Below are 16,311 nucleotides of genomic sequence, written 5' to 3'. Positions count from 1 at the left end.
AAGTAATGGGACGTATGGGCCTTAGTGGAGAGAGAGAGGAGCAGCCAGGGTGGGCTGCACGCCTCCTCCCCCTGGTCCGAATCGGACTAGGAGAGGGGGGCGGCGCCTCCCTTTCCTTCTCCCTCCCCCCTTCCTTTCCCCCTCCTAGTAGGAGTAGGAAAGAGGGGAGTCCTACTCCTACTAGGAGGAGGACTCCTCCTCCTTGGCGCGCCATAGGGCCGGCCGGCCTCCTCCCCTTGCTCCTTTATATACGGGGGCATGGGGCACCCCTAGAAACACAAGTTGATCCACGTGATCGTTTTCTTAGCCGTGTGCGGTGCCCCCTTCCACCATAATCCTCGATAATATTGTAGCGGTGCTTAGGCGAAGCCCTGTGACGGTAGAACATCAAGATCGTCACCATGCCATCGTGCTGATGGAACTCTTCCCCGACACTTTGCTGGATCGGAGTCCGGGGATCGTCATCGAGCTGAACGTGTGCTAAAACTCGGAGGTGCCGTAGTTTCGGTGCTTGATCGGTCGGTCCATGAAGACGTACGACTACATCAACCGCGTTGTCATAACGCTTTCGCTATCAGTCTACAAGGGTACGTAGATCACACTCTCCCCTCTCGTTGCTATGCATCACCATGATCTTGCGTGTGCGTAGGATTTTTTTTGAAATTACTATGTTCCCCAACAACAGTGGCTACGGGACGAAAACGACGACGTGGTTAAGGGGGAAGGACCGGGAGCTCACGGTGAGGCCGACGACAGGCTCAGCTGGCTCGGGGACGACCGGAAGGTGACGAATCCGTCGATGGAGTCCGGCGGCCGTGCTCGGGGAAGACGACTCGTGGCGGCGATGTGGGGCTCCCGCGGTGGCGTGGCTCGGGGTGGAAGAAAGAGGGGGTCGAGGCGGAGCCTCTGGGCCGGTCAGAGAAGCGAGGGGGAGGCGGTGGCTGCAGCTACGGCGAACGGCGTCGGTGGCGACGGCAGCGCTCGGCTGTGGGGAGGATAGCGAGACAGAGGAGGGGGAAAGCACAGGGAGAGTGAGAGAGGCCCGGGGGGTGTGTGGCGTCTCCCAGAGGCGTCCAGGCGTCGAGGGGGAGCGGCATGCAGGAGGTGGCCGGGGCGCGTGGCCGCGCGCACGGGGCACACACCCGGCGTCCTTCTGTCGCGAGGAAGACGACGGGAGGGAGGCCAGTGGGCTGGGCTGGCCAGCTGGGCCAGCCAGGTGGGCTTTGGTGGGTGCCAGGTAAGAGGCCCAGGTGCTGTTCTCTCTCTCTCTGCTGATTCTGCTTTTCTATTTCTTTTATTCTGTTTTGATTTAGTAAAATACTAAACCATTTAATAAAATCCTGGAAATAATTAGGGGTGCTGTCTGAATTATTCTAATGACCCATAACAACTTCCAGCATTTTTGGAGCACTTAAAATATATATAGCATTTAAATAGCTCCAATTCAAATATGTTTGAATTAATTCAAAGCCCAAAGATGTCCTGCAAAAATGTAAACCATTTTTTGGTAGATGCTTCCACCTCAATCGAGAAATGTTGAACATTTTTAGAGGGCATTTTGAGTTCAATGAAAAAGATTTTATTTTGACCCTAGTTGAATTCATTTGGTGCTAGGGTTTAAGCATCCCCATTTCAAGATTAATTGAAAATGAAAATGATGCGTGGATGCAATGCCACTAATTACAAAAAGATTTCTAGGGTTGTGACACTGGCGCTGGCCCTGGCCTTTCCTTCTTCATCCCGGCGCCGCCCCATGGTCAACGGGGATGGAGGGGCGGCACTGAGCTTGCGTGCACACTTGCCGGCTGCGGAGGGAGAGAGGTTGGGAGCGAGGGGAAGGGCTGTGGCGTGATTGGAGGGCCTAGGAAGCAGGGGGAGAAAGTTGGAGGGCGTTTTTGCATGAAACCTAAACCGTTATGCCATGTAAGTAGAAAATGGGCCCCATCTGTCATAAACACGCTTAAGCCAGATCCGTCAATCAGTGATTTTTGCAACAAGATTACTAAAGATGCAGTGTTTTCTGCCAAAAAAATGTATTGTAGTGTTTTCTGCAAAGCTAGCCTTCAAAGTGGTGGTTTCATGCAATTTACTCGCGTCCTCGAGGAAGAACACCGCCGACGACGGCGTGGCGACGTTGCGGACGACGGCGGCGCGGTTCAGTAGGACGTTGGGGGAGGGGGCGCTGGTGGCTTCGCTCCGGGGCAAGGCGTTGTTGTAGCCGTAGTTGAAGTTCATGGGCCGCGGCGGGTCGTTGTCCTCCACGCTGTCCTCGGCGACTGCGCCTTCCGGAGTGCCAGTCTCTGCATTCATGTATGCGCCCTGTTCCGTTGATGTGTGGTGATCAAACTGGGGCTGGAGCTCGAGGATGGCGTCTGGCATGGGGGCGTCGGGCAGGGTGGCGCGCCAGAAGGCTTCCGCCGGCAACGTCCACGCAGCGGACGCCGGCTGCCCGGACCGAGCCTGGGGGATTCAAGAGACAAGAAAACGCACCGATGAAATGTTTGACAAGACAAAATTCAGTCGTGTATGGTAGATGTCTGAGCCATGCATGGCCGGCTCTACTAGCTAGCTCTTTCGCACCATGAGAACCGTGGCCGTGACGGCGAGAACGAGGAGGCGCGCCATCGTCGGAGCTGCACGGAGGTAGGGGCCGAGCCAAGCTAGTTAGACCCACACGACCTTGAGGAAGCCTTGGTGCTCCTTGTGTGGAAACCAAGAGAGATCGTGCCGAATTTATAGAGGGGGGTGGCGACGGCGACGTGAAACGGAAATCGTCGGGAGCTGAGAATATAATCTCGGCGGCGATTGTTGCATCCGGGAGCAGAGAGCCACACGAGACGCCTCCGATCTCTGCATTCTGCACTTCACCGCCCCTTCTAGTCTGGGGAAAGAAACGATCGACGATGACCTACTCATCGGGTGGACGACACTGTGCGCCACCCGAGTGACCCGACGATGGTCGGGGACTATCGGAATATAATCTTCAGTGACGACGGTTGCCGTGAGGATGTCATGTGGAACGCTCGACGGTGCAGAAACTTCTTTTCAGCAAAACGTAGTGATGAAAGAATCACTACTCCTACGATTATGAACTGAAACTTCTGGATGACTACTGTCTGGTTGGAAATCACAGGTAACCACAAGGGGTTAGTGTATCTCCAACGCGAACACTCAAAACGCCCGCAAATGTCCAGACCAAGCTGTCTGTACATAGTTTGTCATCAAATGTGGACCCATCGATCCACGGACACATATGGTTGTTTGAAACCCCGCAAACTGGATGCAAACCAGAGGGAGCTTTGTGGCGTCTGGACCGTTATCACGTATGCGCGTCCGACATCCCCATCTCATCCAAAAACCTCTCCCGCACCTGCACTCTCTCCCTCACGAGTGTACCTCCGCTCTGCGCCGCATTCATGACAGACCACAGAGGACACAACTGTTCACTGGAGCTGCTATTGAAACGACGCACTGGCCGAGTGCGCCGCCCGCTCCGTGCCCCTGTCTCCGTGACTGTTCAATGCCGGAGAGATTTGAACGTACGAGATGACTCTCTACCACATCCAAACCGGCTGCCAGTTTGTCCAGCATTATACAGAGATGATGACCGAGAATAAACCCACTCCGACGCCTACATTAGAACAGCGGGCGCCGGTTGGCCTGGCCGACGTCCGCTATTTGTACGTGTCCATGCCCGTCAGGATCCACACTGCACCATCTTCGTCATGACCGTGGGCTCTAGAGCCATGTGGGAGAGCATCTCGACCGCGTAGAAGCAAGAGTCTGCTACCCTTGTGGTTGGTTGGCAAGCCCTTCGTGCGTGATGGATAGCGGCTGGGTTGCCAACGATCTCGCCAGAGGTCAGTGACAACGATCACGCAATGGAGGAGGCGTCTGACGACGAACTGGCGACAAACTGGCGCCCCCGCCCACATCGGAAGAGCTGCCGGCACTGCTGTTGTCTGTGTTCCGATAGGCACAGGAGGAGCAACGCTACAACCTTCAGCTCATCAACGAGTACCACTCGCGGAGGGACAAATCGCCGGCGAGCAGGGAACGATGACGTCGCCATGACCACGATAGCGGAAGAGCAGGGTTTCCTAGATGAGGGTGGACACTGTGCCAGTCCATACGAAGCGCCCACAACATCCGCTGAGAGTGATCGTGGGTGCGCATCCTACGGGTGAAGACCAACGATTTGTTTTGTTGGGGAACGCAGTAATTTCAAAAAAAATCCTACGCACACGCAAGATCCATCTAGGTGATGCATAGCAATGAGAGAGGAGAGTGTTGTCCACATACCCTCGTAGATCGTAAGCGGAAGCGTTATGACAACGCGGTTGATGTAGTCGTACGTCTTCACGATCCGACCGATCCTAGCACCGAAGGTACGACACCTCTGCGATCTGCACACGTTCAGTTCGGTGACGTCCCACGAACTCTAGATCCAGCTGAGTGTCAAGGGAGAGCTTCGTAAGCATGACGGCGTAATGACGGTGATGATGAAGTTACCGACGCAAGGCTTCGCCTAAGCACTACAACGATATGACTGAGGTGGAAATCTGTGGAGGGGCACCGCACACGGCTAAGAGATCAACTTGTGTGTCTATGGGGTGCCCCCTCCCCCGCATATAAAGGAGTGGAGGAGGGAAGGGTCGTCCCTCTCTATGGCGTGCCCTAGGGGGAGTCCTACTCCCACCGGGAGTAGGATTCCCCCTTTCCCTAGTAGGAATAGGAGAGAAGGAAGGAAGGGGGGCCGGCCCCCCACCCAATTCGAACTGGCCTAGGGGGGACCTCCTCCTTGGCCTTCCTCTCCTCTATTCCACTAAGGCCCAATAAGGCCCATATACTCCCTGAGGGGTTCCGGTAACCCCCCGGTACTCCGGTAAATGCCCGAACTCACCTGGAACCATTCTGATGTCCAAATATAGGCTTCCAATATATCGATCTTTATCTCTCGACCATTCTGAGACTCCTCGTCATGCCCGTGATCATATCTGAGACTCCGAACTACCTTCGGTACATCAAAACACATAAAATCATAATACCGATCGTCACCGAACGTTAAGCGTGCGGACCCTACAGGTTCTAGAACTATGTAGACATGACCGAGACTCATCTCCGGTCAATAACCAATAGCGCAACCTGGATGCTCATATTGGTTCCTACATATGAAGGAAATATGCCCAAGAGGCAATAATAAAGTTATTATTTATTTCCTTATTTCAAGATAAATGTTTATTATTCATGCTAGAATTGTATTAATCGGAAACATAATACATGTGTGAATACATAGACAAACATAGTGTGACTAGTATGCCTCTACTTGACTAGCTCATTGATCAAAGATGGTTAAGTTTCCAAACCATAGACATGAGTTGTTATTTGGTCAATGGGATCACATCATTAGGAGAATGATGTGATTGACTTCACCCATTCCGTTAGCTTAGCACTTGATCGTTTTTGTTTACAGCTATTGCTTTCTTCATGACTTATACATGTTCTTATGACTATGAGATTATGCAACTCCTGAATACCGGAGGAACACTTTGTGTGCTACCAAACATCACAACATAACTGGGTGATTATAAAGGTGCTCTACAGGTGTCTCCGATGGTACATGTTGAGTTAGCATAGATCAAGATTAGGATTTGTCACTCCGATTGTCGGAGAGGTATCTCTGGGCCCTCTCGGTAATGCACATCACTATAAGCCTTGCAAGAAATGCAACTAATGAGTTAGTTGCGGGATAGTGCATTACGACACGAGTAAAGAGACTTGCCCGTAACGAGATTGAACTAGGTATTGGGATACCGATGATCGAATCTTGGGCAAGTAACATACCGATGACAAAGAGAACAATGTATAGTGTTATGCGATTTGACCGATAAAGATCTTCGTAGAATATGTAGGAACCAATATGAGCATCCAGGTTCCGCTATTGGTTATTGACCGGAGACATGTCTCGGTCATGTCTACATAGTTCTCGAACCCGTAGGGTCCGCACGCTTAAAGTTCTGTGACGATCAGTTTTATGAGTTTATATGTTTTGATGTACCGAAGGTAGTTTAGAGTCCCAGATATGATCACGGACATGACGAGGAGTCTCGAAATGGTCGAGACATGAAGATTGATATATTGGAAGCCTACATTTGGACATCGGAAGAGTTCCGGGTAAAATCCGGATTTTACCGGAGTACCGGAGGGGTTACCGGAACCCCCGGGGGCTAATGGGCCTTGTTGGGCCATAAGGGAAAGAGAGAGGGGCCAGCCTAGGGCAGGCAGCGCGCCTCCTCCCCTCTGGTCCGAATTGGACTAGGAGAGGGGGGGGCCTTTCCTTCTCTTTATCTCCCTTCCTTTCCCCCTCCTAGTAGGAGTAGGAAAGAGGGGAATCCTACTCCTACTAGGAGGAGGATTCCACCTCTTGGCGCACCAACAAGGGTCGGCCTGCCTACCCATTGCTCCTTTATACACAGGGGCAGGGGGCACCTCTAGACACACAAGTTGATCACGAAGATCTCTCCTAGCCGTGTGCGGTGCCCCCTCCACCATAATCCACCTCGGTCATACTGTAGCGGTGCTTAGGTGAAGCCCTGTCACGGTAGCTTCATCAACATCGTCACCACACCGTCGTGCTGACGAAACTCTTCCCCGAGCTCTACTGGATTGTGAGTTCGCAGGATGTCACCGAGCTGAACGTGTGCTGAACGCGGAGGTGCCGTATGTTCGGTACTGAGGATCGGTCGATCGTGAAGACGTACGAATACATCAACCGTGTTGTCATAACGCTTCCGCTTAACGGACTACGAGGGTACGTGGACGACACTCTCCCTCTCGTTGCTATGCATCACCATGATCCTACGTGTGCGTAGGAATTTTTTTGAAATTACTACGTTCCCCAACAGTGGCATCCGAGCCAGATTTTATGCATAGATGTTATATGCACGAGTAGAACACAAGTGAGTTGTGGACGATACAAGTCATACTGCTTACCAGCATGTCATACTTTGGTTCGGCGGTATTGTTGGATGAAGCGGCCCGGACCGACATTACGCGTACGCTTACGCGAGACTGGTTCTACCGACGTGCTTCGCACATAGGTGGCTGGCGGGTGTCAGTTTCTCCAACTTTAATTGAGCCGAGTGTGGCTACACCCGGTCCTTGAGAAGGTTAAAACAACACTAACTTGACGAACTATCGTTGTGGTTTTGATGCGTAGGTAAGAACGGTTCTTGCTCAGCCCGTAGCAGCCACGTAAAACTTGCAACAACAAAGTAGAGGACGTCTAACTTGTTTTTGCAGGGCATGTTGTGATGTGATATGGTCAAGACATGATGCTATATTTATTGTATGAGATGATCATGTTTTGTAACGGAGTTATCGGCAACTGGCAGGAGCCATATGGTTGTCGCTTTATTGTATGCAATGCAATCGCCCTGTAATTGCTTTACTTTATCACTAAGCGGCAACGATAGTTGTAGAAGCAATAGTTAGCGAGACGACAACGATGCTATGATGGAGATCAAGGTGTCGCGTCGGTAACGATGGTGATCATGACGGTGCTTCGGAGATGAAGACCAGAAGCACAAGATGATGATGGCCATATCATATCACTTATATTGATTGCATGTGATGTTTATCTTTTATGCATCTTATTTTGCTTTGATTAGTGGTAGCATTATAAGATGATTGTCGGTGTCAAAACCGGGGGATCTCGGGTAGGGGGTCCCGAATTGTGCGTCTAAGGCGAATGGTAACAAGAGGTAGGGGACACGATGTTTACCCAGCGTCCTGCTTGATTGTTACAAGAGTTGATCTTGATGAAATGAGTATTACAAGAGTAGGGGCCCTCTTGATGGAGGTAATACCCTACGTCCTGCTTGCTTGTTCTTGATGAAATGAGTATTACAAGAGTTGATCTACCACGAGATCGTAGAGGCTAAACCCTAGAAGCTAGCCTATGGTATGATTGTATGTTGTCCTACGGACTAAACCCTCTGGTTTATATAGACACCGGAGGGGGCTAGGGTTACACAGAGTTGGTTACAAGGGAGGAGATCTACACATCCGTATTTCCTAGCTTGCCTTCCGCGCCAAGGAGAGTCCCATCCGTACACGGGACGAAGTCTTCAATCTTGTATCTTCATAGTCCAACAGTCCGGCCAAAGGATATAGTCCGGCTGTCCGGAGACCCCCTAATCCAGGACTCCCTCAGTAGCCCCTGAACTAGGCTTCAATGACGATGAGTCCGGCGCGCAGTATTGTCTTCGGCATTACAAGGCGGGTTCTTCTCCAAATTCTGAATATCTGCTAAGTAGTGTCCGGCTCCCCATAAATGTTGCACTTCTTGGCTTCTGCGCCCAATAAGGACTATATTCCACGTGGCGAGCGAATGCGAGGAGCCAGGGCATTTTTACATTCGCCCCCCTAGCTAGGTAAATAAATCGTCTATTAAAGGGATGGGGATTCTTAGATCCAATCCACACCATCCTCCCACGGCGAGAGTCCATCGGAGCACGCTCGGAAAAACCCATTCCATCATGGCCGGCCATCGCAGCTCCTCCTCCCGCTCCCGTAGCCCTAAGCCCGGTGATTGGGAGAAGTGTTCCGTCCCGCACAGCCGATTAGTAGAGTTGCAGACCCAGGGATTTCTTCCTCCAGCGTATATGGTCCCCGTCCGAGCCGGGCTCGCCACCTATAATGGCGGGGAGCAAGCGGAGAGCTTCCCCAATCCCTCCAAGGGGAAGCGGGTATGCCTTGTCCCTTACTTACTAAGGGGACTCGGATTTCCAATTCATCCGTTCCTCCACGGGATCCTGGAGTTTTACGGCCTCCAGTTGCATAATTTCACCCCTGCTTCCATATTACACATCGTCGGTTATGTTGCCCTTTGTGAGCTGTTTCTGGGCTGCGAGGCTCATTTCGGGCTGTGGAAAAGGCTATTCTGCCTTGTGCCCTGCACACAGGAGGGGTCACTTTATCAAGTGGGCAGAGCCGAAATATGGCGCATCGCCGAGACCGAATACCTGTCCGGTACCCCGAAGAGGACGTCCGAAGACTGGCCTTCGGAGTGGTTTTACATGGAGGACATCCCCCTTCCAGACCCTGTTCGGCGGGGTCTTCCTAAGTTCAACAATGCTCCTCTGAAGAAACGCCGAAGTTGGCGCCCACGGAGCCCCCAGGTGGAAGACAACGGAGAAGCCCTTTACCTGATGGACCGGATTAAATTGCGGGCTCAATCAGGATTGACGATAGTCGAGGTTATGTCAATATGCATAATGCGGGGGGTGCAGCCGCTTCAATATCGAGGGCACCCCCTGTGGTGTTTTAACGGGGAAGATGATGACACCCGCTGCGGGCGTAAGGGACCGGACTCCGCTGCTGCCTTCAATATCGAGGGCACCCCCTGTCCAAGTTGTTCAAGGGAGAGGAAGAGGAATTCATCCGTATTAAGCCACGGGATGGATTCTCCATGTACAACCCTCCAAACTGGGTGAGTTGTCACTCTTCACTCCCAACCTTCCCGCATTCTTCGTCGTAGATACTCACCTTGCCATTTCACGGCAGGAACTGCGAAAAGCTGTAAGGGAGGTCAACAGCCCACCTCCACAACCAGAGGACCCTAGCCGGGCCCTCGATCCCGGACTCGAAGAGGATCCGGACATATTTGTGGAGCTGATAGACATGCAATTCTATCAATTGAGATGTGATGACGCCATGGTGGCCATAACGGCCGACTATCCTGGACTACTCCCTGCATCACACGTAAGAAAAAACCAAAGTCCCAATTCCCAAAAAGGATCCCCTTTTATGCACTTCACCTACCGTACACATACGGTGTTTTATAGGGAAGGCCTTCGGGACGCCATGCCGAACCCGCAGCAACTCGCCAACAAGGGGCACCGAAGCCGGGTAGGCCAAAAAAGAAGGTTGTCAGGACGGAGACGCCGACACAGAGGTATGACAAAAAACCCCGCTCCATGGTTGTCGTCTTTCTTAAAATATAATGACGTCCATGTTTCCTAGCAGAAAAAACGCTCGCAGGACTATATCCGGAGGGGCTGCCGATCACACCTCAACCAGTCGGGCTCCAAGGCCAGACATAGAGGCGGAAGCTAACGTGGGGCAGACGCCGGATGTTCCTCCCATTGAGGATGCGGACAGATTATCTGCTACAAATTCTGAAGTGGAGAGCGCCATGAATCACAGGCGTTGCCGGGCCGTACTCCGTGACGCTTGTTTCTCCCGAGAGGCGTTCGATGCCTTCAACTCAGGAGATGCGTACATCCATGTTGCTCAAAATGGTCTTGCCAGAGCCACGGACCAGTATGTAAAGGATATACGGGTAGGAAAATCTGACGATTATGTATATCAGTAGCCCCTGAGACTTGAAATAGTTGACACAACTGATTTAAGGATCATTATTTGTGCAGGTTCTTACAGAGAAGAATTCCCGACTGTCTCAAGAGCTGGAATAGTGCAAGGCCCAGCTAGGGGCTGCTGTTGCCGCGTTGAAGGAGTCCGAGAAGGGCCCCTCTGGTAATACTTGTTTCCATTGCAAAGAATACAGGTACCCGGTAGTATACGGCATGCATGCAAATCTAACAATAGATGTTGCAGATGACCCCGGAGTGAATCCGGCGGCCATGGCGGTGAATGCAGCACGCGCTGATCGATAGCTAAATGCTGGCGAGCGCATGCTTACGCGAGTCAGGCAGGAGAAAAATAATCTCCAAGACGCCAATATCCGACTTGGCGTGGAACTGAAAGATGTCCGAGCCTAGCTTGCGGATTCCATGAAGGAGAATAAGCGGCTTCGGCGCGGCATTTTTAGTAAGTGCTTGAATGAACTTTTAAAGGAGTTCGGCGGAGAAGCCGGCTAACAGAGGTATGTCTGCAGGTATGCTGACGGGTCGTCCCGCGGAGGAGATGCCCGTGTCTTCGGGTGATCTTCTACCAGGGCTCTCACAACTGCACGAGCAAGTTCGGCAGGTGATGCAGGGTATTGCCCAAGCCTTGTGGCCGTCCGCGTCCCCGCCAGGAGGCATGGAGAGAAGCTCAAGGGAGCGCGGCGGTGCTTTCGATTATGGAAGATATCAGCCTGCCGACAAGGTGCAAGGGAAGCTTGGGCTATGGTGAAGACGCGATATACCAAAAGGGACCCAAACCACATGGCCGAGGTCGGACCTGTGGGGCCCGATGGGAAAGAGATCCCCATCAGTTTAGTGTATGATCAAGTAGAATTAGCCGCAAAGTATTCCCAACAGGATTATAGGCTAGACAGCCTGTTGGATGGTATAGAGGAAGAATTTAATCAGTCTCAGTGACCGTGTACTTCAAGTGACATATGTAATGTCCCTAGCCGGATTGTAAATCATTTGTCATGGCGGACCTTTTCGCTTCGACCTCAGGACCCGATAGTCCGGAGTGTATCCGAATACCCGCTCGGTTATGTAGAAACCGGGGTATGCATGGATACGAGGCGTAGGGGTCATAAGTGCTTGAACAGACAAGTACCCAACTAGCTATGTTATATTACATGGGTAGTAAGAAACATCTTCCAGGGAGAATAGTTCCGTTAGGGGTTCCTTTCCCTGGGTACGCATGCCCTAATGTGCATGTCCGAACTGCGAAAAGAGACGCATGCTATAAACATCTAGGGGCATGTGTCAAATTTAAATAAAACTCATATTTTATTCACCGACCGAATATTCTCTTAAGAATGCTAGCTTTTGGCTTCACCCAATCTGAGGTACACATCCGGCTGACCCGGCAGTAACAATCGCAGAGGTGCTCCCCTTATGCCCTAGCCGAATTAACGGGAACGTAGGGCATAAATACAAGAGCCAGGCAACCCAGCTTGGCCAAAACTTAAGTCATATCGATGCATATAATGGCGAAAAAAGGTACATGCGGAAGAATAACACATGTGCGGGGCATAAAGCCCAGAAAAATAATTAGATTAAGCTTCTGTATAAGAAGCCCCCAGGTATAATGAGCGCGGCTAGCGCGTCAAGATTGTGTAACCAAGGCACAAGTTTAGCCCTTTAGGGCCTTGAAGAGAATAAAAAAAGGAGAAAGAGAGAAAAGACAGATATGCAAAAAATTGACGGAGGTGAGGAGACGAACATAGAGTCCGGCGCTAGGCATAGAATCTTCGGAGTCTGGCTGCGTTCCATGGGTTTGGCTCGAGTCGATTATCCGATGCATCCCGCAGACGGTATGCACCGCCGGTCAGAACCTGGTCGATAATGAAGGGACCTTCCCATTTGGGCTTGAGCTTGTTCTTTTTCTTCTCCGGCAGGCGCAGAACTAGTTCGCCAATGTTATAGGTTTTGGCCTGTACTTCTCTGCTTTGATACCTTCGAGCTTGTTGCTGATAGAATGCGGAACGGGCTTTTGCCACGTCATGCTCCTCCTCCAGGGCTTCCAAACAGTCCTGCCGATCAAGCTCGGCCTCTTTTTCTTCGTACATGCGCACTCGAGGTGAGTCATGAATTATATCGCAAGGCAGAGCCGCCTCCGTGCCGTACACCATGAAAAACGGTGTGTACCCGGTAGTGCAATTCGGCGTGGTCTGCAGCCCCCATAGTACGGAGTCGATCTCCTCTACCCAGTGTGTGTTTGATTCCTTTAAGGACCGCACTAATCTGGGTTTAATGCCGCTCATGATAAGACCACTCGCTCGCTCGACTTGACCGTTAGTTTGCGGGTGATAGACAGAAGCATAATCAAGCTTGATGCCCATGTTGCTGCACAAAAGTTTCACCTCGTTGGCTGTAAAGTTTGTGCCGTTGTCAGTGATGATGCTGTGGGGGACGCTATAACGGTGTACGACCCTGGATATGAAGTCTATCGCTGGTCCGAATTCAGCCGTTTTGACAGGTTTGGCTTCTATCCATTTGGTGAATTTATCCACCATGACCAGTAAGTATTTTTCTTATGGGTTCCCCCTTTAAGGGGTCCGACCATATCAAGCCCCCAGACCGCAAAGGGCCAAGTAATGGGGATTGTTTGGAGAGCGGTAGGCGGCATATGGCTTTGGTTTGCAAAAAGCTGGCAACCGATGCAATGTTGGACCAGATGTTGTGCATCTGCCCGGGCCGTAGGCCAATAGAGACATGTACGGAAGGCCTTGCTTACAAGGGCCCAGGCTACGGCATGATGGCCGCCGAGTCCGGCATGGATTTCTGCCAAAAACTTCCGCCCTTCCTCTTCGGAGATGCACCTTTGAAGGACTCCGGTAGTGCTTTTCTTATAAATCTCTCCCTCGTGGACCTTGTAGGCTTTAGATCGTCGCACTATGCAGCGTGCCTCATTTTGGTCCTCGGGTAGTTCCTGCCTGGTTAGGTAGGCCAGGAATGGTTTTGTCCACAGGGCGATGACGACCATTATTACGTGGGTTGAAGGTGTTATTTCGATGGCAGAGCCTCCGATTGTGTCAGAGTGTTCGGTATCTGGTGTTGTGGCCGGGTCCGGACTATTGTTGCCGGTGTCCCCTTCCCATACCACGAATGGCTTAAACAGTTTTTCTAGGAAGATGTTAGGTGGGACAGGGTCGCGTTTAGCGCCGATACGGGCGAGGATGTCCGCCGCCTTGTTGTTTTCCCGAGCCACATGGTGGAATTCAAGCCCCTCGAACCAAGCTGACATTTTGAGGACGGCGTTGCGATATGCCGCCATTTTCGGATCCTTGGCGTCGAAGTCTCCATTTATTTGGGATATTGCGAGGTTCAAGTTTGCACGCACTTTCAGGCGTTGAATGCCCATGGAAATTGCCATCCGGAGACCGTGTAATAGGGCCTCGTATTCGGCTACGTTATTGGAGTCTATATATAGTATTTGGAGTACATAGTGCACTATATCTCCGGTGAGGGATGTCAGGACGACGCCAGCCCCTAGACTAGCCAGCATTTTAGAGCCGTCGAAGTGCATGACCCAATTGGAGTATGCGCCGTACTCTTTAGGGAGTTCGGCTTCTGTCCATTCGGCTACGAAATCGGCCAGTACTTGTGACTTAATGGATCGCCGTGGTTTATATGTTATGTCGAATGGGAGGAGCTCGATAGCCCATTTGGCAATCCGGCCCGTGGCATCTCGGTTGTTTATTATGTCGTTGAGTGGTACTTCGGAGGCCACTGTAACTGAACACTCTTGAAAGTAGCATCGTAATTTCCGGGATGCCATGAATACCGCATATGCTATCTTTTGATAATGTGGGTACCGTGATTTGCATGGAGTGAGGATGATGGATACATAATATACCGGCTTTTGAAGTGGGAATTTATGTCCGTCCGTCTCTCGTTCGACGATGAGCACTGCGCTTACAACTTGGTGAGTTGCCGCTATATATAATAGCATTGGTTCCCTGACATTTGGCGCGACCAAGATTGGGTTGGTGGCCAGGATGGCTTTTATTTCTTCCAATCCGGCCGTGGCTGCGTCCGTCCACTCGAAGTGTTCGGTGCGCCGAAGAAGGCGATAAAGGGGGAGTGCCTTTTCTCCTAGTCGGGAGATAAAGCGGCTTAAAGCCGCCACACATCCAGTTAACTTCTGGATTTGCTTGAGGTAAGTTGGGATAGCCAACTGCGACAGATCCTGGATTTTGGCCGGATTTGCTTCAATTCCTCTGCTGGAGACAATAAAGCCCAGGAGCTTTCCGGCGGGTACGCCGAAAACGCATTTTTCCGGATTGAGCTTAATGTCGTATGTTCGGAGATTGTCGAATGTGAGCCTCAAGTCGTCTATTAAGGTGTCAACGTGTCTGTTTTTAACGACCACATCGTCGACGTATGCCTCCACTGTTTTGCCGATCTGCTTTTCCAGACATGTCTGAATCATGCGCTGATACATTGCGCCAGCGTTTTTGAGCCCGAAGGGCTTTGTGTTAAAACAGAAGGGGCCGTATGGAGTGATAAATGCAGTTGCGGCTTGGTCGGACTCCGCCATCTTAATTTGGTGGTAACCAGAGTATGCGTCGAGGAAGCACAATGAGTCGTGTCCTGCGGTAGCGTCAATAATTTGATCGATGCAAGGGAGGGGGAAGGTATCCTTTGGGCAAGCCTTATTAAGGTCCTTGAAGTCAACGCATAGGCACCAGGATTTGTCCTTCTTTGGCACCATCACCAGGTTTGCTAGCTAGTCCGGATGCTTTATTTCTCTAATGAATCCAGCCTCCAGTAATTTGGCTAGCTCCTCTCCCATGGCTGGTCGCTTAGGTTCGGAGAAACGCCGAAGAGTCTGCTTGACTGGCTTGAATCCTTTTAGAATGTTAAGGCTATGCTCGGTCAGCCTGCGTGGGATTCCTGGCATGTCTGAAGGATGTCGGGCGAATATGTCCCAATTCTCACGCAGGAACTCCCGTAGTGCAACGTCTACGGCGGGGTTTAACTGTGCCCCAATGGATGCTGTTTTTGTGGGGTCCATTGGATGGACTTGGAATTTGACTATTTCATCCGCTGGTTTAAAGGAGGTGGACTTGGATCTTTTGTCTAGTATCATGTTGTCCCTTCCCACTGTGGAGTGCAGCGCGGTTAACTCCTCTGCCACAAGGGCTTCGGATAATGCCTCGAGGGCCAGTGCAGCTGTTTTGTTCTCGGCGCGGAGTGCTATGTCCGGATCACTAGCTAGAGTGATGATTCCATTGGGTCCGGGCATTTTGAGCTTCATGTACCCGTAATGGGGTATGGCTTGAAAAATCGTGAATGCCTCCCGCCCTAGAAGGGCGTGGTATCCACTACTGAACGGGGCCACTTGGAATGTGATTTCTTCGGACCTGTAATTCTCCGGAGTACCGAATACCACATCTAGTGTGATTTTCCCAGCGCAACGTGCCTCCCGACTGGGGATGATTCCTCGGAAGGTCGTGCTACTTTGCTCAATACGGTTGCTGTCTATTTCCATTTTTTTGAAGAGTCTCCTCATAAATGAGGTTTAATCCGCTGCCGCCGTCCATGAGTACTTTAGTGAGCCGAAAGCCGTCCACAATTGGACTAAGGACCAAAGCGGCTGGTGCTCGGGCTGTTCGGAATTTAGGTTCGTCACTGGCATTGAAAGTGATAGTCGTGTCGCTCCATGGATTTATTGCTGCCACGTGGCAGACTTCGGCAAGGTTGCGGAGTGCTCGCTTACGCCTATTATTTGAGGCAAAGGTCTCGAAGACCGTCAATACCGTATTGTTATCCACGGGAAGGTGTTCTGAGGTATTTTGGATGTGGAGATCCTCACCGCTCTTGGCCACCTGCTGGAGTACCCAACATGCTCTAAGGTTGTGTGTTGATATGGTATCCGATGTACTATGAATTTTGCAGG

At 51.4% G+C, this 16,311-nt stretch overlaps 1 protein-coding gene across 1 annotated transcript; it reads right to left on the bottom strand.

Annotated features, from left to right (window-relative positions):
* Positions 1-1,940: 1,940 nt before the first annotated feature.
* On the bottom strand, positions 1,941-2,698 carry LOC123107215 (BURP domain-containing protein 15). Its single transcript, XM_044529216.1, has 2 exons — positions 2,581-2,698; positions 1,941-2,460 (listed from the first exon to the last, which is right to left on the bottom strand). Exons 1-2 carry the CDS (start codon positions 2,623-2,625, stop codon positions 1,975-1,977), a joined length of 531 nt encoding a protein of 176 aa, XP_044385151.1. The 5' UTR covers positions 2,626-2,698; the 3' UTR covers positions 1,941-1,974.
* Positions 2,699-16,311: the final 13,613 nt, after the last annotated feature.

Source organism: Triticum aestivum, chromosome 5A (genome assembly GCF_018294505.1).
Source record: "Triticum aestivum cultivar Chinese Spring chromosome 5A, IWGSC CS RefSeq v2.1, whole genome shotgun sequence".
Taxonomy (NCBI): domain Eukaryota; kingdom Viridiplantae; phylum Streptophyta; class Magnoliopsida; order Poales; family Poaceae; genus Triticum; species Triticum aestivum.
This window is presented reverse-complemented; position numbering and strand designations above follow the sequence as displayed.